General features: G+C 36.3%; 1 protein-coding gene across 14 annotated transcripts in view; it reads left to right on the top strand.

Moving 5' to 3' along the window:
• Positions 1 to 27,710, top strand: part of LOC136036255 (uncharacterized) — a 358,105-nt gene that overhangs the window by 156,100 nt on the left and 174,295 nt on the right. For 9 of the 14 annotated variants that reach the window (XM_065718380.1, XM_065718381.1, XM_065718379.1 and 6 more), the window contains one exon: positions 8,292 to 8,377. In XM_065718380.1, coding sequence (XP_065574452.1) covers positions 8,292 to 8,377 — 86 coding nt within the window. Of the gene's footprint in view, positions 1 to 3,694; positions 3,949 to 8,291; positions 8,378 to 27,710 lie in introns of all 14 variants that reach the window. The other 5 variants (XM_065718388.1, XM_065718384.1, XM_065718385.1 and 2 more) reach the window with 2 other exon arrangements.

Here is a 27,710-nt window from a genome sequence, read left to right as displayed (position 1 = left end):
ATATATATATATATATATATATATATATATATATATATATATATATATATATATATATATATATATATATATATATGTTTTTAACTACGTAAAACTTGCGAATATACAACATTCTTTGCTGTCCCATTGTCTGTGCATATAAATAGAATGTCAGGTTTAACGACTCTTGAACATGCAACATATAATTGTCCATGGGAAAACAATCCGTATTCAGATCTATACCTCATGATTCTAATGATTGCCCTTGAGCTTTGTTGATGGTGATTGCTAATCGACGATTCCCTGTGTCGCCATCGTCATATATATATTTTCTTTTTAGTTTTTTTGTAGTTTTTACCTTTTTTAGTTTTTTTCTTCTTTTGTATTAATGCTAAAGCCAAGGTTCAAACCTGGAGCCTCTCGGACCTAGAACCTGAAACATAACGCTTTACCAACTCAGCTACTTCGGCTTGAATACATTCGTTTTGAGCAGCTTCCTCGGGTGTTGCCATTGTAGGTTCTTCAGTCATTTTACCATTAGAAATTTCTCTTTCAACGGTCTTCTTACAATTAACGATATTCTTAAGTACCTGTATCCTGGTCGTCATTTATATTCCCTGTGTCCCGGTCGTCATTTGTGTCCCGATATCCCAGTCTGTAATTTCTCTTTGAGTGTCCCGGTGGTTATTTATATTCCCTCTGTCCCGGTCGTCATTTGTGTCCTGGTCTGTAATTTCTCTTTGAGTGTTTTTTCTTTTTAGTATTTTTTAGTTTTTTGCATTTTTTCTTTTTTCAGTTTTCTTTTTCTTCTTTATTTTTCAGCTTCACTATGAAATACATATCGCCGAACCTTTGTTTTTTTAACTAAAATCTGGTAGGCATTGATGACCTTATCCAAGTCAAAATCCCAAACCCAATCATCATCGCTATCATTTTCAGTTTTGATATGTTTTGACTCTCGCTGTCCAGGTGGATCTTCATCTAACTGCGCAGTTTTGCGTTCTTTAGCCTCAAGCCTGTTTCCTTGCTGTTCTGTTGATTCCTCGGCACGCTTTCTTTTCTGACTTTCTCTATCAGCAGCAAGTTTTTTGGCATAGACTCTTTGAGCATCTTCATCGGCTTTTGCCATTGTAAGTTCATCAGTCATTTTAAACTTAAACATTAATAGATTTCTACGTGAACATATATGTCTTAAATATCTTTAATGACGTCACCGTCATAGCAAAAATGACGACAACTAACTTCATGACGTCAGTCGACACAGAAACATGACGTCACCTGACAGACAGACACACAGACAGACAACTTACTTTTATATATATATATATATATATATATATATATATATATATATATATATATATATATATATATATATATATATATATATATATATATATATATTCAATATAAAAGCCCCATCGATTTTAGTCTTACCCATCAGAAGTTACGAGCCTCAGAAAATTCGTCTTATTTTCGAAAAAATGGGGATACACACCCAAATGTAATAGAATCTCAATGAAAATCACGCCCTCAGATTCGAACAGAAACTGAAAGTTCTAGTGTTCTTCAAAGTAGCCAAAAAAATTAGAGGATAACTAGAGCCCCCCCACATTCATTTTTCCCCAAAGTCATCTCAATCAATCCAGAGATATTGTGTGTCTTCGGCTTGTAGTTGTTATTTAATAAAAAATAAATTTTTCCAATCAAAATTTTGGGTTCAAAATTTTTAGATAGCCGTCTCATATTGTAAAATTATCCCCAAAAAACATCTCATGTTGTAAACATAGCAACCGTTTTTGGGATCAAAATTTTGTGAGACATTTTGTTCAGCATAGTCGAAGAATCTAATAACTATGTCTTTGTTTACAACTTAATCCCCCACAGTACCCGGGGGAAGGGCTGCAAGCTATGAACTTTACCCATTGTTTAAAAATGGCATTGGTTATTGGGAAGTATATAGACGATTTTAGGAGGATTTCTTCTGGTGGGGGGAGAGGGTTCTGAGGAGGGGTATTGACGACAAGGTTCATCGAGGTTCATCTGAAAGTAAGGTAGGTACTATAGTAAGGTAGTAAGTAGAAGGCCCATCTGAAAGTAAGGAGTAATATTAAAACTTAAAACGAACAGAAATTGTTACGTATATGACGGGGTTCATCCACTCCTAAATATCTCTCCCTTTATGCTAAAGTATTTTTAGTAATTTCAAAAGACAATTTACTCATAATTAAATGGCCTTTGTGATTCAGGGGTCATTCTTTAGGAATTGGAATAAATTTCAAACTTTAGCGTAAAGAGCAAGGTATTGACGAGAAGGCAAACCCCCTCATATTACGCATATGAGAAAGTTCGCCCCCTCGTCAATACCTCGCTCTTTACGCTAAAGTTCGAATTTTGTTAAAACAATAATTTGTTTGAGTTATTTTTTGGCCAATCTTAGTATTTAATTTTATCTCAAGCAGCTTCATAACCATGATTTTTATGTGATAGTAACCCAGAGATATTGTGTGTCTTCGGCTTGTGGTTGTTATTAAATAAAAAATAATTTTTTTCCAACTGAAAGTAAGGAACAACACTAAAACTTAAAACGAACAGAAATTATTACGTATATGAAGGGATTATCCCCTACTCAGTGCCTCACTCTTTGCGCTAATGTTTGACTTATTGTTCAAATCATTTAAGAATGACTCTTGACACACTAGGACCGTTTTCTCCTCCTTTTTGGAAATCACATGAAACAAGCTATTTGCATCGTCCAGGGAGGGTTAAGTAATTAAGTGAACCAAAACTAAGTATAAAACATAACAGAGAAATGTGAGCTGCCAGAGCCGAATAACTAAAAAATAGCATCTGAAAGAAAAAGCAAATAGCATATAAACTGTATCTAATAAAGTAAAATTGTTATTTTAATTTTTCATGTACGGTGAGCCAAAACCATAAACTGCATTAATTCAAAAACGTTTAGAAATTAAATAAGAATTTTTTTTTAACTGAAAGTAAAGAGCGACATTAAAACTTAAAACGAGCAGAAATTATATCGGATATGAAAATGGTTGCCCCCTCCTCAATGCCCCGCTCTTTACGCTGAAGTTTGACTCTTTCTCACAGCTCTGCTTTTTAAATTAATAAAAAACTTTAGCGTAAAGAGTGGAGCGTGAAGGACGGAACAGTGCCTTTCATAAACAGAATCATTTCTGTTCGTTGAAAGTTTTAATTTCGCTCCTTACTTTCAGTAAAAAAAAAATGTTTTTTTTATTTATATTATACAAAATTGGATAGTTTTTCATTTAATATTTTGATTGAGCCTCAATGCTCAAGTTACCTTTAACAGATTTTCTTCGCGTTCTAGCCTCAGTTTTTGTTTTTATCAAATGTTTATTTATGATGGCTCGTTTTCTGGACTCGTCTTTGCTAATAGGTAAGAAAATGCCAATAATTTTGATCAGTAAAAAGTCATGTTCTTATTTTGAGAAAAAATTAGGTAAATATTCTTATCATAAATTTTTTGAATCTTTCCATAAATAGAGATTGATATACGCTTATGTCATTTGTTTATGCATTTCACTAATTGATTGATTCTTGAAAGGTTTAGGGTTTCCGCCATTTCCGAAATGTACACGAAAAATCCATCTTTCAACTAGGCAATTAGTTACAGGGGGAAACTCTTCTTCTGACATCTCCACACATGGAATTTAGAAATCTAAATTTTTTCTAGTTCGCAGGTGCAAACCTTGTGTGAAGTTTCACCCGGTCTCTTCCTAATTGGAATTTGTTCTAACATTTCTACCCTGGAATGCGACGCTTCGGAGCACTTCTATATGAAAAATCTGTGGAAAAAATCGCTGGTGTTCTAGTAACTTTAGTGTTGATAATACTATTCTTTTGGATGCTCTCGTTCGTTGGAATATCTAACATAATCAAATTCATGGCATGGATTATTGGATGTGTAACGTCACTGTTTTGAGATATGTATGTGTGGGCATGTTAAGTTTCTAATTATTGTTCCATATTATCTTATCTTTCTGATATTTAAATTAGCCGTTGGGCTTGTACATGGAAGTTTAATGATTAATTGGAAGACTTGGCGATGAGGATCAAGAAAAGAAGGTTATGTGTCAATAACCAGTGTGTATTTATATATTTAAACATGCATTTGTTTACTTATCAAATTTAAGAAATAAATTTTGAAATATAACAAGTTATTTTTGTTAAGGAAAACGATTACTCCTCATAAGCAATTTAAACGCCGTAAGTTTTCCTTTTGGTTTTTTTTTTTTTTTGGAACCGTTTTCCTTTTGATCTTTTAGTGATATATCGAATTTGAAACTAATAAATGCAATTTTTATTGCTTTTATTATGAACTTTCTAAAAAAACTTTATATCGATCATTTTGTTGTCCAACCAGAATTTGGGTATTATTCTAATGGAGATTCGTGGAACTTAGATCACCATTGAGAATAATTAATGTAGAACTCTTCGTTTGAAACCTGAATATAGGCTCACTCTTTGACTATGGAAGACAGGCATATGTGTTTTGGGGCACGAGGGACTTACAGCAAGGAACATATAATAGTTGTGAAAATGGGGTAAAAATAGTTGTTTCTCTTGTTGGGGGAGGTTCCGTATCTAAGCGCATTCCTTGCGGACATGCCTACTGGAAAACGGCTATTATAGAGTAAACACAATTTCTAAAAAAAATATTCTTGGGCAATTTTCACCTGCTGCGATTTTAATATTGGGAGAAATGACCAAAGAAAATTACATCGGTTTCTATTAAATCGCAACATAATTGTTTCTACTTGATGCAGTTGTAAATGTTGCAACTACACTCAACTACATACTAGTACTACTACTACACTCAGGCAATTGTTCAGGAATACTTTGCAGGGGAAACAGTTGAATTGAATATACGAAATTATTAGAGAATTACAAAATGTTTCGTATATCTACAGGGAGAGGGATTGAAAGTGCCTCCCCGTGCGTGCTTACGTACGTGACTAAGAAATGCTCCGTTATCTAGTAAGTCGTATAATTTTGTGACATTAGCCCTGGTCTTGTCCGTATTTAAATGATAAAACTCATAGTTTCCGTTATCCAAATTCATAGATATTCACAACCATAATTTTAAGGAATGGTTACATATAAGAGAATATTCTTAAAGGGGAATTGGGCAGAGGGGTATAACCTCTCAGAGATTATTATTACCAATAATGTACTTAAATTTGACCCTTTAAATCCATGAATGTTAAAGAAGTCTAACCTTATTACATAAACGAGGAGACTTTGTTCCTTAAGATTTGAATCCCACTGCATTCAAACCGTAAATGGTGATGAAAATTTAGCAAAGGGCGTCCCCTGTCAGGGGCGTCGTTTGGGTGAGGGGTGAGATGGGGCAGTTGCCTTCCCCCAATAATGTGGAGGAAAACTTTTTATATATCTCATAACCCTTGATTATCCGGATATTGACCCCTCTTGCCCACCCCCTAATATAATGCTGAAGATTCACCCCTATCCCCTGTCAATTGAAGTTAGAACTAATGACAAAGCAAAGAGCAACCCTTGTCAAAAGCAAACCAAAACTGGAAAATACAAGTTTGAACATTGTTTTTACATCAAATGAATCCACTTTTTATATTAATTTAAAATATCTAAACTTCTTACTATTGTCCTCATAGCAATTATCTAACCAATCAAAATACCGCTTCATAGCTTTGCTGATGTTTTAAAAAATCGAAGCAGATTGAGTATACTTTTCGCAGATAATATTTGATTCAAAACAAAGCTTGTTTTTATGGATTTATATATTGATGATAATAAAAATAATGCTAAAGTTGTATATAGACCTTGTATATAAAAATAAATTGTGTACATATTTCACAAATGACATTTCCTTTCAATCGAAGTTGGTATGAATGCAAATGTAAGGCTAAAGTTGTAATATAAAAACCTTCTACCACACTTCCTCGGCTAACTCTTGTTGACTGTGACACCCTGTTTGTTTTCTTCAAACAAACCGATAAAAAGTGGTTTCCAAGTTCATTTTATATTTACACTCCATAAAATTTCCAACTCTACTAAGGACAATCACTGGTAAAATAACTGACACATTCAGTGTTACCTAGTACTTTATTCTATTATCTTAGAAAGTTAGCCAAATTCTAAAGAGGGTATAGTGGAAAGGCCGTGTATTGTTCCTCATAATTTATAAAAGAAAGTGTTTTTAATTAGCCTTTTGAGGAATGTATCATTTTTCTCTTGTAAGGTTTGATTGGTTTTTGTGTTTATAATTGGCGAGGTGTGCCATAATATCCACATAATTAGACAAAATTATCTTTAATGAAACATAATAACATAATATTTACTTAACACAAACATGACCACACTATAAGTAATAAAGCAAGCCTTATCGACAGTAATTTGTTTTAGGGTATAAGTTACAAATGTAGAACTTCATTGAACCGCATTTCTATAGTAAAAATAGATGAAGAATACGACATGAACTATAGAGTCCCTACCCGTGGTGCTGATCTTCGTTTCATGGTCCTTCAGTCAGGATGTACAATGGGGGGGGGCAGCCATCCTGTGCTTTTGCACACCCTTTCTGTTTACCTTCCCCAGGTTTTTCCAGGTGTCGATTAAGAGCTGGGTCGGCTTTGACGGAATCACGCCACTGACCTCCATTCCAAACCAAATAACCAGCGACACTAAGACTCGAACCCCTGTCCTCACGGATAAAGGATTTCAAGTCTAGCGAGCTAACCCCCTCAGCTAGGACGGCATTTTTGTAGTGACTGAAAGTAATTTAATTGTAACATTTCCAATCATTTGACCTTTAAAGTGTTAACTTCAGTCACATCGCCCCCTCTTTGATATGACTACTATGGCTTTCCAAAAGAATTACTCTGTAGAGTTAGTGCTAATCCGTCTATCCAATCCTGTCTATGTGCATTAAATAAACAGCTAAACAATTCAACTCAAGCTAGAAACTTTTTATTTTGTTGAAATATTATTAAAAACCAAATATATGGCTAGCAATGGCAAAATAATTCGAGCATGAGCCCAGTTGACGAGAACACAAGAACTAACTCGTTTCCGAGGGAAGTGTAGATATGCGTAATTCTGGTAATGTTTAAGATACACTTCTCGTAAAGTAGTATATTTTTTTCTTTTTTGAGGCGCCGTATATATTATTTTGTACATTTTCATGGAGAGTAATATATCATTTTTCCACAGGTAAAAATTTTAGCTTCTTATTTAAAAATAATATATATGTCAACATAAAAAGTGTTAGTAAAATTTAGGTACCAATAGGTATTCTTGCTCTTCATTTGTCCAGCATATTAACTCACATTTTTTAATTATTTCAAATAAGTATGGTCAAATTTGTTACTTAGCTTCTCATTTTGTCTCCGCATGCATAGCCTTAAAAACTGCCTTTTCTGCAACGAAATGCTCGGAGATTGAGTTCTTTGGACATATTAATGCATCCCTTATCTGAAAAATTGCTTTCTATTGCCAAATACTGTTACCCTACCATTTTCAAGGTAATTTCAAAATTTGAGTTTATATCTATTCACTCCTGCTTACATTATTTTCATTCTTATGTTTAGGTTCGGTCTTTAAAACTTTAAGTTTTTGCCTACTTCAGTGAATTTCCAGCGAAGAAAAAAAAATGATTTACCCACATTTTTCAGAGATAATAATTAATTTAAAACACTAAATAAAAACAACAGGTTTTTGAAAGCAAGGAGACGCATTAAAACTTGAAAACAACAGAGGGGGCCATATGAGGGGGCTGCCCCATCCTCAGCCTTGCTATTTACAATAAAGTCTTAAAGTCCTTTGAAAATAGTTCTGATGGAAACTCAACCTCTCATTATGTTTCAATAGTCGCTCTTAAATAATTGTGATAAAATATCAAACTTTAGTGTAAAAAGCATTGGTGGGAGGAGAAGCAGTCCCCCTCATATAATAATTCTACTCGTTTTAGGTTTCGATATTGCTCCTTATATTCAGTTAAAAAAATATTGTTTTTATTTATTTCATCTGTCCTTTTTTTTTATATCATGCCAGAAACTAGTAACGACAAAATTATTATAAGTGGGAGTAGAATTATACTAAAAAAGAACAGAAAAATAAAATAAGAGAAATTAAAGTTACGACCTTTGGCTAAATCAGAAACAATACAAGTATTATAAGGTATATCGGTGTAATTAATATTGATTCATGTGATTGCCGAGGTTCTTCACATGTTTGATATGTTATTGTTTTGATTGAACGATAAGAAGCAAAAGCAAGTTTTTGTTTTACAGGGGTGGTTCAGTTTCCCGGAAATCACAGAAAAAAGGAATCACAAAATCTTCAAATGATCAGGTTTCAAATATTGCAGAAATGAAAGGTAAGATGTTTATCATTCGCTGATCCTGTATTAAATTGTAAAACGACAATTTGCAATACGCTTTCACTATAATCGATGACGCTTATTTTTTTTTCATTGGGGGTATTAGGAAACTTTTTGGTCTGTATTAGCAAGGACATACCACTGAGGAAGAAACTTGTGCTTTTTTGCTTAAGAAGAATATAATTCTACCAAATTTTTTTTATGATTTGTTCAAATATACTATCAGTTTTTTTTTGTGGCACTTGGTATTAACCAGGTGACATATAGCAATCGCAAATTCTGTTAGTCTGTCTGTCGGTCTGTCGGTCCCGGTTTTGCTACTTTGGCACCTCCAGGTAAGCTAGACGATGAAATTTGGCAAGCGCATCAGGGACCGGACCAAATTAAATTAGAAATAGTCGCTTTCCCGATTTGACCATCTGGGGGGAGTGGGGGGCCGGCTAATTCAGAAAAAATAAAAAAATGAAGTATTTTTAACTTATGAGCGGGTGATGGGATCTTAATGAAATTTGATGTTTGGAATGATTTTGTGTCTCAGAGCTCTTATTTTAAATAAGAGCTCTTATTTTAAATAATCTGATGACATTGGGGGGAGTTGGAGGGGGGGAAACCTAAAACTTGGAAAACACTTAGAGTGGAGGGATCGGGATGAAACTTGGTGGGAAAAATAAGGACAAGTCCCAGATACATGATTGACATAATCGGAACGGATCCGCTCTCTTTGGGGTAGTTGGGGGGGTAATTTTGAAAATTAGAAAAATGAGGTATTTTTAACTTACGAACGGGTGATCGGATCTCAATGAAATTTGATGTTTAGAAGGATATCGTGTCTTAGAGCTCTTATTTTAAATCCCGACCGGATCTGGTGACGTTGGGGAGGAGTTGGGAGGGGGAAACCTAAACTTGGAAAACACTTAGAGTGGAGAGATCGGGATGAAACTTGGTGGGACAAATAAACACAAGTCCTAGATACATGATTGACATAAATAGAACGGATCGGCTCTCTTTGGGGTAGTTGGGGGGGGGGTTATTTCTGAAAAATTAGAAAAAATGAGGAATTTTGACTTGCGAACGGGTGATCGGATCTCAATGAAATTTGATATTTAGAAGGATATCGTGTCTCAAAGCTCCTATTTTAAATCCTGACCGGATCTGGTGACATTGGGGGAAGTTTGGGGTGGGGGAACCTAAAATCATGGAAAACGCTTAGATTGCAGGGATCGGAATGAAACTTGGTGGGAAAAATAAGCAGAAGTCTTACATACGTGATTTACATAATTGGAACGGATCCGCTCTATGGGGGGAGGGGGGTTAATTCTGAAATATAAGAAAAAATGACGTATTTTTAACTTACGAAGGAGTGATCGGATCTTCATGAAACTTCATATTTAGAAGGACCTCGTAACTCAGATCTCTTATTTTAAATCTCAACCGGATCAAGCGTAATTTGGGGGAGGGGCAGCTGGGGGACCGGATATCTTAGAAAATACTTAAAGCGGTGAGATCAGGATGAAACTGGATGGGAAGAATAAAACCGGTGAGATACATGACTGACATAACCGGACCAGATCTGCTCTCTTTGGTGGAATTGGGGGGGGGGGTAATTTTGAAAATTGAGGTATTTGTTACTTACGAAAGGGTGACCAGATCTTAATGAAATTTGATATTTAGAAGGATCTTGTGCTTTTAAGTTCTAATTTTAAATTCCGACCAGATCCTGTGACATTGGGGGGAGTTGGAGGGGGAAACCGGAATTCTTGGAAAACGTGAAAATTGGGGTATTTTTATCTTACGAATAGATGATCGGATCTGAATGAAATTTGATTTTTAGAAGGAATTCATATCTCAGAGCTCTTATTTTAAATACCGATCAGATATTTTGACATTGGGGGGAGTTGGAGGGGGAAATCTTGGAAAAACACTTGGAGTGGACGAATCGGGATGAAGCTTGGTGGATAGAATAAATGAATGTCCTTGATACGTGATTGACAGAATTGTACTGGATTCGCTCTCTTTGGGGGAGTTGGGGGGAAGGGTTCAGTGATTTGACGAGTTTGGTGCTTCTGGACGTGCTAGGACGATGAAAATTGGTAGGCGTGCCAGGGAGCTGCACAATTTGACTTGATAAAGTCGTTTTCCCAGATTCGAACATATGGGGGGCTAAAGGGAGAGGAAAAATTAGAAAAAATTAGGTATTTATAACTAACGAGTGGGTGATCGGATCTTAATGAATTTTGATATTTAGAAGGACATCGTGACTCAGAACTCTTATTTTAAATCCCGACCGGCATTAATCCTCTTATTTTCCTTTTTAAATCAATCTATTGATTCATAGAATTTTGTTAGAGCACATACCATATGATGTCTTGGCTCTTAGCTCTTAGCGCCTCGTCACAAGTGCCATATGAGCTCTTAGCTCTTGTTTTGGAAGGAATCACCCCCTCCTAGAAATGCTCAATAACTTTTTAAAGTCAGCATTTTCGTAAATGTGCACGTTTTTTTATTTGTGCATGTGTGTATGGTGAAGGGACAGCCATGGGAGGGCCTCCTGCTTTTGGCCTGACTCCCAGATGAGTAACCAAAAATGTTTTGTCTTTTTGAAAATATTGCTTAGTATTAGGAAAATGAGTAAAGTCGAAATTAATAAAGTTGTATAGATTATAAGCGATGATTTGATAACCCTAAGACCTCCAAGAGCCAAATGCTCCTCCCCCAAACACATGCTCCCCTACTTTTCGGACTTGGAATTTTTTGGACTTCACATTGTTTGGGCTCAAATTTTTTGAAATAAATGCTATGTTAAGATTCATAATGAAGAATTTTATGTAATCAAACAGTTCGTGGTAACGAACTGTAGGAAGGAGCGACCCGGCTCAATAGTAACCAAAACTCTAAAAAATGGAATTTTGATATCGATAGCTACATCAAAAGAATCGCATTTTAATGCTGATTTTAAATATATAAGTTTCATCAAGTTTAGTCTTACCCATCAAAAGTTTAGAGCCTGAGAAAATTTACCTTATTTAGGAAAATAGGGGAAACACCCCCTAAAAGTCGTAGGATCTTAACGAAAATGACACCATGAGATTCAGCGTATCAGAGAACCTTACTGTAGAAGTTTCAAGCTCCTATCTACAAAAATGTGGAATTTTGTATTTTTTGCCAGAAGACAAATCACGGATGCGTGTTTATTTGTTTTTTTTTTTTTTTTTTTTTTTTCCCAGGGGTCATCGTATCGACCAAGTGGTCCTAGAATGTCGCAAGTGGGCTCATTCTAACGGAAATGAAAAGTTCTAGTGCCCTTTTTAAGTGACCAAAAAAATTGGAGGGCATCTACTCCCCCTCCCACGCTCATTGTTTTCCGAAAGTCAACGGATCAAAATTATGAGATAGCCATTTTGTTCAGCATAGTCAAAAACCATAAAAACTATGTCTTTCGGAATGACTTACTCCCCCACAATCCCTGGGGGAGGGGCTGCAAGTTACAAACTTTGACCAGTGTTTACATATAATAATGGTTATTGGGAAGTGTAAAGACGTTTCCAGGAGGATTTTATTTTGTTTGGCGGTGGGGCTGAGGAGAGGGGGCTATGTTGGAGGATCTTCCCTTGGAGGAATCTGTCATGGGGGAAGAAAAATTCAATGAAAAGGGCGCAGGTTTTCTATTATTACTATAAGAAAACAATGAAAAATAAACATGAAAACGTTTTTTCAAATGAAAGGAAGAAGTAGCATTGAAACTTAAAACGAACAGAGATTATTACGCATATGAGGGGTTCTAAAAATACTTAAGCATAAAGAGCGAGGTATTTAGGAGGAGATAAATACCTTGCTCTTAATGCAAAAGTATTTTTAGTAATTTCAACTATTTGTTCTACGGCCTTTCTGATTCAGGGGTCATTCTTAAAGAATTGGGACAAAACTTACGATTTAGTGTAAAGAGCGAGGTTTTAACGAGGGTAAAAACCCCCTCGTATACATAATAAAAACATAAGGCTATGAAAGTTTGTTACGTAAGTTAATTCTTAAGTTACGTATATTTTTTACTAATAAAAACGTTCGTTAAAAATTTAAAGTTCTAGTTGCCTTTTTAAGTAACCGAAAAATTGGAGGGCGACTAGGCCTCCTTCTCCACCCCTTATTTCTCAAAATCGTCTGATCAAAACTAAGAGAAAGCCATTTAGCCAAAAAAAGAATTAATATACAAATTTCATTTTAATAATTTATGTGCGGAGAGCCAAAACCAAACATGCATTAATTCAAAAACGTTCAGAAATTAAATAAAAAAAAACTAATTTTTTTAGCTGAAAGTAAGGAGCGACATTAAAACTTAAAACGAACAGAAATTACTCCGTATATGAAATGGGTTGTCCCCTCCGCAATCCCTCGCTCTTTACGCTAAAGTTTGACTCTTTGCCACAATTCTACTTTTTAAAAAAATTAAAAGCTTTAGCGTAAAGAGCGAGGGATTGCGGAGGGGACAACCCATTTCATATACGGAGTAATTTCTGTTCGTTTTAAGTTTTAATGTCGCTCCTTACTTTCAGCTAAAAAAATTAGTTTTTTTATTTAATGGACTCAAAGCATTCATTTTTATGGCACTTGGTATTAACCAAGTGACATATAGCAATCGCAAATTCTGTCGGTCCGTCGGTCCCGGTTATGCTACTTTAGGCACTTCCAGGTAAGCTATGACGATGAAATTTGGCAGGCGTATCAGGGACCGGACCAGATTAAATTTGAAATAGTCGTTTTCCCGATTTGACCATCTAGAGGAGGGAGTGGGGGGCCCGTTAATTCGGAAAGAATAGAAAAATTGAAGTATTTTTAACTTACGAACGGTTGATCAGATCTTAATCAAATTTGATGTTTTGAAGGATATCGCGTCTCAAAGCTGTTATTTTAAATCCTGACCGGATCTGGTGATATTGGGGGGGGGAGTTGGGAGGGGGTAACCTAAAATCTTGGAAAACACTTAGAGTGGAGGGATCGTGATGAAACTTGGTGAGAAAAATAGGCAAAAGTCCTAGATATATGATTGACATTACCGGAACGGATCCGCTCTCTTTGGGTTAGTTGGGGGGGGGGGGGTTAATTCAGAAAAATTAGAAAAAATGAGGTATTTTTAACTTACGAAATTTTATATTTAGAAGGATATCGTGTCTCAAAGCTCTTATTTTAAATCCCGACTGGATCTGGTGACATTGGGGGGAGTTTGGGGTGGGGGAACCTAAAATGATGGAAAACGCTTAGATTGGAGGGATCGGGATGAAACTGTGTGGAAAAAATAAGCAGAAGTCTTAGATACGGGATTTACATATTTGGAACGGATCTATTGGGGGGGGGGGGTTAATTCTGAAAAATTAGAAAAAATGACGTATTTTTAACTTACGAAGAAGTGATTGGATCTTCATGAAATTTCTTATTTAGAAGGACCTCGTAACTCAGATTTCTTATTTTAAATCTCAACCGGATCCAGCGTAATTGGGGGGGGGGGGGGGCAGTTGGGGGGGGGGAACCGGAAATCTGAGAAAATACATAAAGCGGTGAGATCATGATGAAACTGGATGGGAAGAATAAAAACCTGTCTAAGATACGTGACTGACATAACCGAACCAGATATGCTCTCTTTGGGGTAGTTGGGGGGGGGGGGTTAATTCTGGAAAACTAAAAAAAATCGGGTATTTTTAACTTACGAACAGGTGATCAGATCTCAATGAAATTTGTTATTTAGAAAAATATCGTGTCTCAGAGCTCTTATTTTAAGTCCCGACCGGATCTGGTGACATTAGGGTGGAGTTGGGAACGGGAAACCTAAAACTTAGAAAACACTTAGAGTGGAGGGATCGGGATGAAACTTGGTGGGAAACATAAGCACAAGTCCTAGATACATGATTGAAATAACCGGAATGGATCTGCTCTCTTTGGGGTAGTTGGGAGGGGGGGTTAATTCTGAAAAATTAGAAAAAATGAGGTATTTTTAACTTACGAACGGGTGATCGGATCTCAATGAAATTTGTTATTTAGAATGATATCGTGTCTCAAAGCTCTTATGTTAAGTTGCGACCGGATCTGGTAACACTGGAGGGGGAGTTTGGGGTGGGGGAACCTAAAATGATGGAAAACGCTTAGATTGGAGGGATCGGGATGAAACTTGGTGGAAAAAATAAGCAGAAGTCTTAGATACGTGATTTACATAGTTGGAACGGATCCGCTCTATTTGGGGGGGGGGGTTAATTCGGAAAAAAATTGAAAAAATGACGTATTTTCAACTTACGAAGGAGTGATCGGATCTTAATGAAATTTCATATTTAGAAGGACCTCGTAACTCAGATATCTTGTTTTAAATCTCAACCGAATCCAGCGTAATTGGGGAGGCAGTTGAGGGGTACCGGAAATCTTTGAAAATACTTAAAGTGGTGAGATCAGGATGAAACTGGATGGGAAGAATAAAAACCTGTCTAAGATACGTGACTGACATAACCGGACCGGATCTGCTCTCTTTGGTGGAATTGTGTGTGTGGGGGGGGGGGGGGTAATTTTGAAAATTGAGGTAGGCCTATTTGTAACTTACGAAAGGGTGACCAGATCTTAATGAAATTTGATATTAAGAAGGATCTTGTGCTTTAAAGCTCTAATTTTAAATTCCGACCAGATCCTGTGACATTGGGGGGATTGGAGGGGGAAACCGGAATTCTTGGAAAACGTGAAAATTGGGGTATTTTTATCTTACGAATAGGAAATCGGATCTTAATGCAATTTTATATTTAGAAGGAATTCTTGTCTGAGAGCTCTTATTTCATCTCCCGACCAGATCTATTGACATTGTGGGGAGTTGGAGGGGGAAATCTTGGAAAACACTTTGAGTGGAGAAATCGGTATGAAGCTTGGTGGATAGAATATGCAAATGCCCTTGATACGTGATTGACAGAACCGTACTGGATTCGATCTCTTTGGGGGAGTTGGGGGAGGGGTTCTGTGATTTGGCGAATTTGCTGCTTCTGAACGTGCTAGGACGACGAAAATTGGTAGGCGTGTCAGGAGCTGCACAAACTGACTTGATAAAGTCATTTTCTCAGATTCGACCATCTGGGGGGCTAAAGGGAGAAGAAAAATTAGAAAAATTAGGTATTTATAACATACGAATGGATGATCGGATCTTAATGAATTTTGATATTTAGAAGGACATCGTGATTCAGAGCTCTTATTTTAAATCCTGACCGGCATTAAGCCTCTTATTTTCCTTTTAAATCAATCTATTGATTCATAGAATTTGGTTAGAGCTATTATTATATATGTTATAATGAGTTATGTTTTCATTATTTTTAGGTACGCTAGCACCTCGAACGCTTATAATGTTTATTAAAAATTCGGAAGTGTAAAAAAAGAAACTTTTAGAGACATAGATACTACTAGCAGGCTAAAAAGGGGTATATTAGAATCTTAAATAGGTTAACAGGGCTTTTTACCAAACTTAAAAGCACACAGTGAGACACACAAACAAGTAGACAGGCACAGAGAGAGACAAGCACCCCCACAAACACCCACTGCCACTAAGATGCACAGGCATAGTGAGAGAATCAAGCGAACAGCCACTCAGACACACAGGGATAGTGAGAAAGAGAGAGACAAAACACCTGAAAAAACACAGATTCAGAAATAAAAACATACAAAGAGAGACAAATGGACAAGAAAACACCCGCTGAGACACATAAGCATAGAGAGTGAGAGAGAAATGCAAAAAACAGCTCAGGTACACAGGCATAGTGAGAGAGGCAAGCAAAAAGCCGCTCAGACACACAGACATAGTGAGAGAGAGAGAGACAAAAACACTTAAAACACACAGAGTCAGACACAAAAACACACAAAGACAGACACGGAAACATACAACACCCGCTCAGACGCACAGGCACAGAGAGATAGACAAATAAACAGTCGCTCACATACACAGGCAAAATGAGTGAGAGAGACAAACCACGCACAAACATACAGATTCAAATACAAAAACCCAAAGACAGACAAGGAGACAAGCAAACACTGGCTGACACACAAGCATAATGAGAGAGAGACAAAAACACCTATAAACACACAGAGCCAGACTCACAAACACACAAAGACAGATACGGAAACATACAAACACCCACTCAGACTCATAGGCTCATAAAGATAGACAAACAAAAAGTCGCTCAGATACACAGGCAAAGAGAGTGAGATGATAAAATACATACTAACACACAGATTCAGACACACAAACACGTAAAGGTTGACATGGAAACATGCAAACACCCACTCAAACACACAGGTATAGTTAGGGAGACAGGCAAACAGCCGCTCGGTTACACAGGCAGAGTGAGAGAGAGAGAAAGAGAGAGAGAGAGAGAGAGAGAGAGAGAGACAAACACTTACAAACAGGCAAAGTTAGACACAAAAACAAAACAAACCCAAACTCTGAAACATGCATACCACCGGCTCAGACTCATAGGCATAGTGAGAGAGAGAAGCAAACAGCCACTCGGACAAACAAGCATAGTAAGAGATAGAGACAAAAACACCTACAAAAACACTTAGTGAGACACACAAATCCACAAAAACAGACACAGAAACATGCAAACACCTGCTCAGACACACAGGCATAGTGAGAGAGACAAGCAAACAGCAGCTGAGACATAGAAGTATAGTGAGAGAGAGACAAAACACCTACAAACGCACAGAGTAAGACACACAAACACACAAAGACAGAAACGGAAACATGCAAACACCCACTCGGACACACAGGCATAGTGAGAGAGATAGGCAAACAGCCACTCAGACGCACAGGTATAGCGAGAGAGAGAGGCAGAGAGAGAGAGAGAGAAAGAAAAAAAAACGCATACAAACACACAGAGTCAGACACACAAACACACAAAGACAGAAACAGAAACATGCAAACACCCGCTCAGAAACACGGGCATAGTGAGCGAGACATACAAACAGCCGCTCAGACACACAGGTATAACGAGAGAGAGAGAGGGGGGGAGAGAGAGAGAGATAGAGAGAGGCAAAAACACATCTAAACCTAATAAGTCAGACATACAAACACACACACGGAAACATGCATACTTCTGCTCAGACATATAGGCAAAGTGAGAGAGACAAGTAAACAGCCTCTTAGAGCCATAGGCATTGTGAGAGAGGGAGAAAAAACAAATACAAACACACACATTCAGACACAAACACGCAAAAGACAGACACGGAAACATGCAGGCACCCACTCAGAGACACGGGCACAGTTAGATAGACAGGAAAACATCCGCTCAGACACACAGGAGTGAGAGAGAGAGAGAGAGAGAGAGAGAGAGAGAGAGAGAGAGAGAGAGAGAGAGAGAGAAAGAGAGAGAGAGACCAAAATACCTAACAACACGAAGAGTCAGAGACATAAACACACAACGACAGACACTGGAACATGAAACTTCCCGCTCAGACACACAGGCATAGTGAGAGAGACAAACAAATAACAGCTAAGACACCCAGGCATAGTGAGAGAGAGACAAAAAAACCTACCAATAAACATATTCGTATACATAAACGGACAAAAACAGACACGAAAGCATGCAAACATCCGCTCAGACACACAGTCATAGTCAGACAGACAAGCAAATAGTTGCTCAGAAACACAAGCATAGTGGGAGAGAGAGAGAGAAAAAAATACCTACAAAAAGACAGAGTCAGATACACAAGCACACAAAGACAGATACGAAAACATGCAAACACCCGCTTAGACACACAGACATAATGAGAGAGAAAATGATACAGTCGCTCAGACATATAGGCATAGTGTGAAAGAAAGAGGGATAAAAACATCTAAAAATACACAGTCAGATACACAAACACAAAAGATAGACATGGAAACATACAAATATCTGCTCAAACTCAAAGGCATAGTGAGAGAAAAAGAAAAAAGCCGCTCAGACACACAGGCATAGTGAGAGAGAGAAAGAAAAAACACATGCAAACACACAGAATCACACACAAAAACACGCAAAGAGAGACACGGAAACATGCAAAAAGCAGCTCAGACACATAGACATAGTAAGAGAGAGAGGCAAACTGCCGCTCAGACACACAGGCATAATAGAGAGAGAGAGAGAGAGAGAGAGAGAGAGAAAGTGACAAAAACACCTACAAACAAACAGAGTCAGACACAAAAACACACAAAGAGAGACACGGAAACATTCAAACACCCGCTCTGACACACAGGCATAGTGAGAGAGACAAGCAAACAGTCGCTTAGACACAAAGTTCGTTGTAATGAACTTTAAGCAAAGAACGACTCGGCCCCATAGTAACTGATACTCTATAGCTATGACTCCCAACGTGGGGCAACTCCCAACATGACCCAACGGTGGTGCTTGACAGTATTTTGGTGGGCCAAGTGCAGGATGTGCACTCTTTGGCTGACTTTACTTTGGAGCCTTTATTTTAAAAAAATATTTTTTATGCGAATTATGTCACATTCAAATGCATTTATAGAGTTAAACGAATTTTTTTATTGTTGCAGAGGACGACTATGTTGGAATTTGTGACAACAATTTTCTGACGTAAAGGTTTCATTCTATTTTTTGGGATTCCTCTAGAATTTGACATTGTTTCTTCATAAAAGAAAAGTAGTAGGCAGTATGAAGAAAGGTAGTTTTCCTAGTAGATTATTTGAATTTTCAAAACAGCGGCAAATATCAGAAATTGATTTGTTGGAAGCATTTTTCAGTAAATCTAACGAGCAGGACAATTCCCAAGTTAATTAAGATCTTCCATTGATGTTTCGAATTGGAATAGGGACATATTTTTCATCGGGGTCGCAGTGATAGCTGCAGCCTAATGAAGAGTGACAACGGTTGATAGTGACTGAAAGCTTAAATATGTATTTTGAAACTAATTGTTCAGTGAAAAAAATTGCTAATTCATTTATGATAGCTGTCATTTAGGATGATCGTAATACAAGTTTTTTGGAAAACAAATTTATGTGAATTTCGAAGATCTCCTGTTTACATAAGCAGCACTAATGTGTCTCGTTTTTCCTTCTTTATTTGTACATGAGTTAGCAGGCTACTGCAACATCACAGGGAAATTTTTGATGGATGAAAAAAAATTTTTTTTTGAAAATGTTTTTTTGAAAAATAAGGAAAATGAGGCAAAAAACGTCGAATGTCGAATGGTCGTCCATGGTCCATGGACGTCCATGGTCGAATTCCTCTAATTGGAGGTTTATGGCTATCCCTTTTGTAGGCTTTCCCTCCCAGCCCACTTAGTAAGTGAAAACTAAATAAAGCACGCCCTTTTATTTTGGAATACAAACTACCATTTATGTTTACCTCAACAGTAAAAATGAATTACGATAATAATTTTCCAGGAATTTAGAAGAAGAGCATAATACTCTATTGTATTTTTTATTTATTCGTTTTAATACTCCACCGCTAGTGGGGCACCTAAAACATCATAGAAAGTTGTTTAAAACCTTATTTGAAAATTAATGCTTAGCCTATATTACGCCTGAAAAGAATGTGCTTGGCGGTGTCATCGTAAAGTGACGTTTAGCCTCAAAAATAGGATTTTTGTGTCATTTTCCGAATGGATAGGCTTGGAAACATGTAAACACTACCATCAAAGCCACCGTGGCCAAAAATCCTTGACCAAATGCTTAATATTCCCCTCTGTAATGCTTTCCTCACAGACTTCATAGTAAGGGAAAAGTTAGAAAGCACGTTTTGGAAAAAAAAATCCTGAATCGAAAAATGTTTTCACTCAAATTCAAAGCTTATACAAAAATAATAATAATAAATACTATTTGTGTTTATTCCAACAGTGAAAGCAAATTACGATAACACATTTTGAGGAAATCTGCAAAAGCACTTGAAACACTAATATGTCTTATATTTTTTCCCCGGTGCAAGCAGAGTACTGGGACATCGCAGTACTCGGATACCTGTGCCATTTAACCAAACACTTGGAAAATTATAGGTTCTATCACTATCTTAATTCTATTACTATCTACCTTAATTCTTCTGCCCTAGGAATTACGCATGGACGGATAACACATAGACTTATCTATTAACAAATGAACTAACATCATTTTTATACAATCCTAATAAGGGGGGTGGGGGGGTTAATGCCAGATTTGCCTCTCACATAATCGGACTTCCTGTTTTGGCTTTTTCTACAATTAGCCATGGCTTGATACTACAACCGTTCGATTTTAATCCACAGCTCTAAGAGTTTCACCCCCCACCCCCTCTGCCATCAAGATGTGCATGGATTGGTCATTGATTGTGGCGTCACACACTGATCTGTTGTAGAAGGCAATGGGAGAGCAGTGCTCCATCCTAAATTTGGATTTTATTTTATTAAACTTTTTATTCTTTATAACAGTTTGATTTTAATGATCAGATTTCCTGTATTTCATATGAGAAGTCAAAAATTCTTTTTAGCATTACGGCAGAAAAATTGCCTCAACAACAATAACAAAGGTTTCTGTAAATTACGGTATTTGTTGGCTATATTAAAACTCTGTTAATATCATTCAGTTTTCAAAGATCTCTACATATTTAATAAATAATTGTATTTCTTTAACTGCAACTCTTCAAAAAATACCGAAAGTAATATAACCCTTTGATCTCTCTCTGTGATTAAATAAAAAAAAACAAGTTTTTTTCAAATGAAAGTAAGAAGCGACATTAAAACTTAAAACGAACAGAAATTACTCCGTATATGAAAGGGGCTTTTCCTCCTCAACGCCTCGCTCTTTACGCTAAAGTTTGACTCTTTCTCTTAACTCTACTTCTTCAAACAGTAAAAAACTTTAGCGTAAAGAGCGGGGCGTTGAGGAGGAAAATCTCCTTTCATATACGGAGTAATTTCTGTTCGTTTTAAGTTTTAATGTCGCTCCTTACTTTCATTTAAAAAAAACTGTTTTTTTTTTATTTAATTTCTGGACTTTTTTAATTAATGCATGTTTTGATCTTGGCTCTCCGCACATAAATAATTAAAACGAAATTTGCATATTAATTTTTTTTTTGGCTAAATGGCTTTCTCATAGTTTTAATCGGAAGATTTTGAGAAAAAAGGAGAGAGGGAGGAAGCCTAGTTGCCCTCCAATTTTTTGATTACTTAAAAAGGCAACTAGAACTTTTAATTTTTTTACGAACATTTTTGTTAGTAAAAAATATACGTAATTTACGAATTAACTTACGTAACGAGCTTCTATATTCATATGTTTGTATTGCGTATATGAGGGAGTTCACCCCTCGTCGATACCTCGCTCTTTACTCTAAAGCTTAAATTCTGTCCCAATTCCTTAAGAATGACCCTTGAATCACAAAGGCCGTAGAATAAATAGTTGAAATTACTAAACGTATGAAAACAAAGAAAGGGAATAAAAAATGAAAAGAGAAAAAACAAATAGGTAAAAAAACGAGGATTTTATCAGCCAGTAGCTAAATATGAAAAACAAGCAAATATTTCGACAAGGACCTCCGCCAAGTCGTCCTCAGTGCTCAAAAACAAAAAGAAACAAAGAAGAAAACAACAGCAAAATCTAAACCTTTATAATTGTTTAGATTATTTCAAACTGTTGTATTCAAACTCTGTTTCTTTCAAAACTGAACAAAAAGTTGAACATTTTTTCAACTCGGGAAAGGATAAAACGAACCCTATACTAGGTAGTGGTGTCTACAGAGTCCCGTGTTCATGTGGAAAATTTTACATTGGAAGGACCAATCAACAACTAGGGGAACGATTGCAAGAACACAAAATTTCAATAGATAAGTCCCTGAGATTGGAAAATAAAAATGACAACTTTGATTCAGCTCTGGCCCAGCATATATACGAAAATCCTGACCATTTAGTTCTTTTTGAAGAGGCAACTTTAATATCTACCGTAAATGGTCTACCGCAATCTTTTAAAGAGGCAATTGAGATAAAAAAAAAAGCGTATAAATAGAAATTTGGCTATAAATAGAGACACGGGAGATATTTCCTTAAGCCCAATTTATAATAATTTAATATTAAAAGACTCTATGAATACTTTCGCCCAGTCTAATTTAAGACAACCTGTCCGCATATCTAATGAAAACCGAAATTGTAGAAAGGCGAAATATGTTGCAAGGCAAAGGATACTTATTCAATCTAAGGATACTTAAACTTCTCTTTCATTGATTTAAACTTGATTTTTGTTGTTTGAGTCAGTGTCTTTCTTCCTCTCGTGTAGTTCACTTATAAAGGTTAGATTTTGCTGTTTGTTTTCTTCTGTGTTTCTTTTTTTTTAGCACTGAGGACGACTTGGCGGAGGTCCTTGTCGAAATATTTGCTTGTTTTTCATATTTAGCTACTGGCTGATAAAATCCTCGTTTTTTTACATATTTTTTTTTCTTTTTTCATTTTTTATTCCCTTTCTTTGTTTTCATACGTCATGCATAGCCAGTATGGGCTCAGAACGAAATTACTAAAAATACTTTAGCGTAAAGAGCGAGGTGTTACGAGGAGGTAAACCCCTCATATGCGCAATAATTTTTGCTCGTTTTAAGTTTTAATGCTGCTCCTCACTTTCAGTAGAAAAAAACTTACCATATTTATTTTTTCATTGTTTTTTTAAATAATGCTAAAAAATCCTGCGCCCCCTTCATTGAAAGTCTTGTCCCCCATGAAAAGTTTTCCATGGAAAGATCCTTCCCACGTAACCCCCCACCTCAACTCTCCCTCCCAAACCAAAAAAACTCCCCCTGAAAACGTCGCTTAAAAAGGGCACTAGAACTTTTAATTTCCGTTAAAGTGAGCCCTCTTGCGACATTCTAGGACAACTGGGTCGATACGATCACCCCTGGGAAAAAAACAAACAAAAAAACAAAAGAAAAAACAAAAAACAAATAAACACGCATCCGTGATTTGTCTTCTGGCAAAAAATGCGAAATTCCACATTTTTGTAGATAAGAGCTTGAAACTTCTACAACAAGGTTCTCTGATACGCAAGGAATCTGATGGTGTGATTTTCGTTAAGATTGTAAGACTTTTAGGGGGTGTTTTCCCCTATTTTCTAAAATGAGGCACATTTTCTCAGGCTCGTAACTTTTGATAGGTAAGACTAATCTTGATGAAAGTTATATATTTAAAATCAGCATTAAAATGCGATTTTTTTTATGTAGCTATTGGTATCAAAATTCCATTTTTTAGAGTTTCGGTTACTATTGAGCCGGGTCGCTCCTTACTACAGTTCGTTACCACGAACTGTTTGACAAATTTGCGGATTCTTTTTTTGTGGGAAATTTGACAGTGTTGTAAAATAAGCCCTATATTTAATCTCCTGCTTTAACAAAAACTCTTGTTGACTTCTTAGATTCTTCGCATAAGTGAGACGAAAATCTTCTTGTAAGATTTACTGTGTATATTCAAAAAACTTTGAAACGAAGAAAAAGTTACTTTAGGAAAACAATGTTTTTCTGATAAAAGCAAAGAGTGAAGTTGAAACTTAAAACGAATAAAAATTATTGCTTTGCAGTTGGTGCAACATACATCTGCAACACTGGCTGAAATAAAATGACTGAAACAAACTGACTGGGGACATTTTCTACATTTGTTGAACTTTGAAAACTAACACTTTACTGAAAACTGAGCTTGTTTAAGTTTTATAGAATATTAGCTTGTATACAGAAATTTATTGATTTCTCGCCGCTGAGCAGGGTTGCCAACTGCTGATGTCCAAAAATAGTGCAAACCAAGGCCGAGAAAGAGTGATTTTTACTCAAAAAGAGTGCGAGTCAAAAACTTTGCATGCGCACGGCTGCCGCTGCTTGCGCATCACTTCTGAGGTGTAAAAGAGTGCATTTCAAACATAAAGTGTGCAAGTTGGTAGCCCTTTTCCTTAGGTTAATTCACGTTGGTAACACCCAAAAAGAGTGATTTTGACTCTTTTGCATCCCCTCTAAGGTAAAAAAGAGTCCATTTCATACGAAAAGTGAACAAGTTGGCAACCCTGAAGGTGAGAAACTATTGAAAGCCTTATAAATGGGTTTGTTATTTCTGCAGGATACTTAAGGAATTTTCTGCTCCTAATCTTGTTTTGTTTGTTGCATCAGTTTTGCAGATATACGTTGCATAAAATACAAAGCTATTATTTTTAATCGTTTTGAGTTTCAACTTTGCTCTTTACTTTTATCAGAAAAACTGTTTTAATTAATTATGTTCTAAACATAACGCTATGTTAACGGTAATCAAATGACTTTTTGTGTGGGTATTCGAGTGAGAGAAGAATCTCAAACAACTGGAACTTCCCGAATTCTGTTGGATGGATCTCTGTCATTTGCTATGTTGATCAGATTAGGAGCGGAACTAATGATCTATCATAAATATCTTTCGAAATCCGTGTCTTTCCCATCAACTGGGAGGTAACCTAAATCAGGTCTCATCTTCAATAATTATGCCAAGAACGCTATTTAGTTGACGGCAGTTCCAATATTTTTCGTATTCGATAAAACTTTTAAAAAAAGGCGAATATATGCATCACAAATTTCATGATGCATTCACAAGGCTGGTTCACAACTATTCCTAGTTGTAACTAAGGAGCTACCCACTTTTTAACAGCCGGTGTACATAATGGAATGCCATTTGCTCCACCACCTGTGAGCCACTTAAGCAACACGTGGCAAAGAACTGCCACGGCTAGTGCTTGTCATGCGGTGTACATGATTGCAGTTGCAGTGGTAGCTGCAACATAGTAAAGACCGAACCACGGCCCATAGTAACCCGAAATTAATCATGTTGAAAACAAGTCGGATCGAAATAAAAAGTATACCACTGGAATCCCTATGATCAAAAACAGAAACTTACGTCTTTGAAAGTGGTGATCTTTTGGTTACAATCACTGAAAAACACATGGAAAGAATCATTCAGGTACACCTGTATTTTCTTTTGTATGGGGACTCACTTTGTGCAGAGGAGAATGGTGGGTAGGCAAGTTCATTTTTATTTTTACTAATAGATCTATCATTGTATGCATTAATCCAAGATAGCACTGTCATTGCCTATTTGTGGTGGTATCAGTAACTTTTTGCAAAGGGTACTTGACAAAAAAAAAATTAGCTTTATTATCAGGGTGGTGAATGGGATCCACCAGTCTCATTTGTGTAACCCACGAATATTACATTTGTGTAGCACTAGTCTAAAAAAGGACCAGTTTCGGAAACTGAACTGATGATTCTCAAATTTGTACCTATACCCTCATGGAATTTTGAGTTTTTTGGGTATATAAAACATTCATCTTGTTTTTCTCTGTCAGTTCCTTATATTATCAATGAGGACTCCCTGTTTAGATCGAATTAGAAGTGGATTTTTACAAATAGGCTAGTTTTTTGTGTAGGCTTAGCCATTAGGAAATTGGAGTACTCTCTATATGAAGGCATAGGCATATGTAAGTAAAATATGGAATATCTCGAAGAACGTGCTTGATTTATTGGTTAAGCTGTTCCTTGATCGCTACTAATATCAGACAACCACTTTTTGGACACATCTAAGTAGGGTAAAAAGGACTTCCTTGTTAATTTTCTGTGAATTTTGAAAAAGAAATAGCTTCATCCGTGGGAATAAAGTTTCAGAGAGTTTTAAGAGTCGATATTTGATTCGATTCCTAAAAGTTCCATTTACTTAGCTCAACTACTTTCTTTGTGCTATTAAAGAAATACTATTTCCAACACCGTTAGTGAAATAAAGCAATACTTCAGGAAATGAATTCTTAAGGGTCTCGTTACAATTTCTTCAACTAATGCACAAAAAGGTAGATGACGATGATTTCTTTTTTCAGTAGCTAAGCCAATAAACAATAGAAGGTAGTGTGTTCAGGCATACGAACAAGACTAGTGCTAGTGTCCCTCCCCTAAGTCTTCTCAAAGCTCAAGCGTTATTCGTGCTTTGCTGAAAACAAAATAATATATATTATTATTCTACTTTTGATCTTCTTTTTTCTACATCACTATGTTTCCAAAATTTGAACAGAAAATATTGTAAAAGCTGTGTGATTAGATAGAATGAATGCGGATGGTAATAGTAATGTTGAATATTATAAAATTTTTGGTAGTAAAATGTTTTTTTTTCAACATCGCTAGACATTCAAAATCCAGGCAGAAACTATCCTAAAATCTGTGCAATTACATGAATTGCTTGCAAAAAAGCTTTCGTTGCATAATGGGGGCTTTACGGGCATTTTATCAACTCCTTCAGCTCACTTCAGTCGCTGCGACTAGCATCCCGGGCCTTCGAACCTCACATGGTGTCATAACAAAATGAATTTTCATGGATTTCCGCGGTTCAAACACATTCTCTTGGCTCAAGAATATTTTGGAAAAATTTGGCATTTTTAGCTTAAACAGTTTGTCTATTTTTTCAGTGCAAGCACATTTGCATACAAGAATAAACAGAGAGACACTCGATTTTATATATAAAGAGATTTAATCAAATATTCCATTGTAATTTTTTTTTCTTGATATTGCTAGCCATTCAAAAAGAAAGAAAAATAAATTCATGCTCTTTGAACTACTTTCAATGGACTTTGGATGTTTCGAAGTCTTATCTGAACAGAAAATACAACAAAATGGTGCCTTTATTTTTTGTGGGGGGGGAGGAAGGTCAAATAAATTTAAATAAACTGGTTTTAAATCTGTACTTCTGGAACGAGGTTTTCTTTTACTTATGCTAAAATTAATATTTCTATGTAAATAAATTGTTGTCTGGCCTTTGGTTTTTTAAATTTCAGTTGACGAAAAAGATTTAATTTTTCCAATTTTTCTGATCATATTTTACACTTTTTGGCGATTTGAATTGATTCCCTGACAGATCTCATTTACATAGATTAATCTGAAGGGAATCATAAACTTAATAAAATTACATATTTAGAGTCATCGAACAAAGTGAAATCTTTAGTCAGTTCAAAAACAAAAAAGTAAAACAAAACCTATTTGTGTGAAACTTTGAAACTTGAGCCCTGGGGGGCACAGGGGGGATATATAAATGACGACCGGGACACAGGGAATGTTCGATTAGAAATCACCATCAACAAAGCTAAAGGGCAATCATTAGAATAATGAGGTATAGATCTGAATACGGATTGTTTTTCCCATGGACAACCGGGACTCAAATGACGACCGGGACACAGGGAATATAAATGACGACCGGGACACTCAAAGAGAAATTACAGACCGGGACACCAGATCACAAATGACGACCGGGACACAGGGAATATAAATGACGACCGGGACACTCAAAGAGAAAACACTCAAAGAGAAATTACAGACTGGGACACCGGGACACAAATAAC

The sequence above is a fragment of the Artemia franciscana genome, chromosome 15, assembly GCF_032884065.1.
Source record: "Artemia franciscana chromosome 15, ASM3288406v1, whole genome shotgun sequence".
Lineage (NCBI taxonomy): Eukaryota > Metazoa > Arthropoda > Branchiopoda > Anostraca > Artemiidae > Artemia > Artemia franciscana.
The sequence above is the reverse complement of the archived record's forward strand: the minus strand, read 5'-3'. Positions and strand labels throughout refer to the sequence as shown.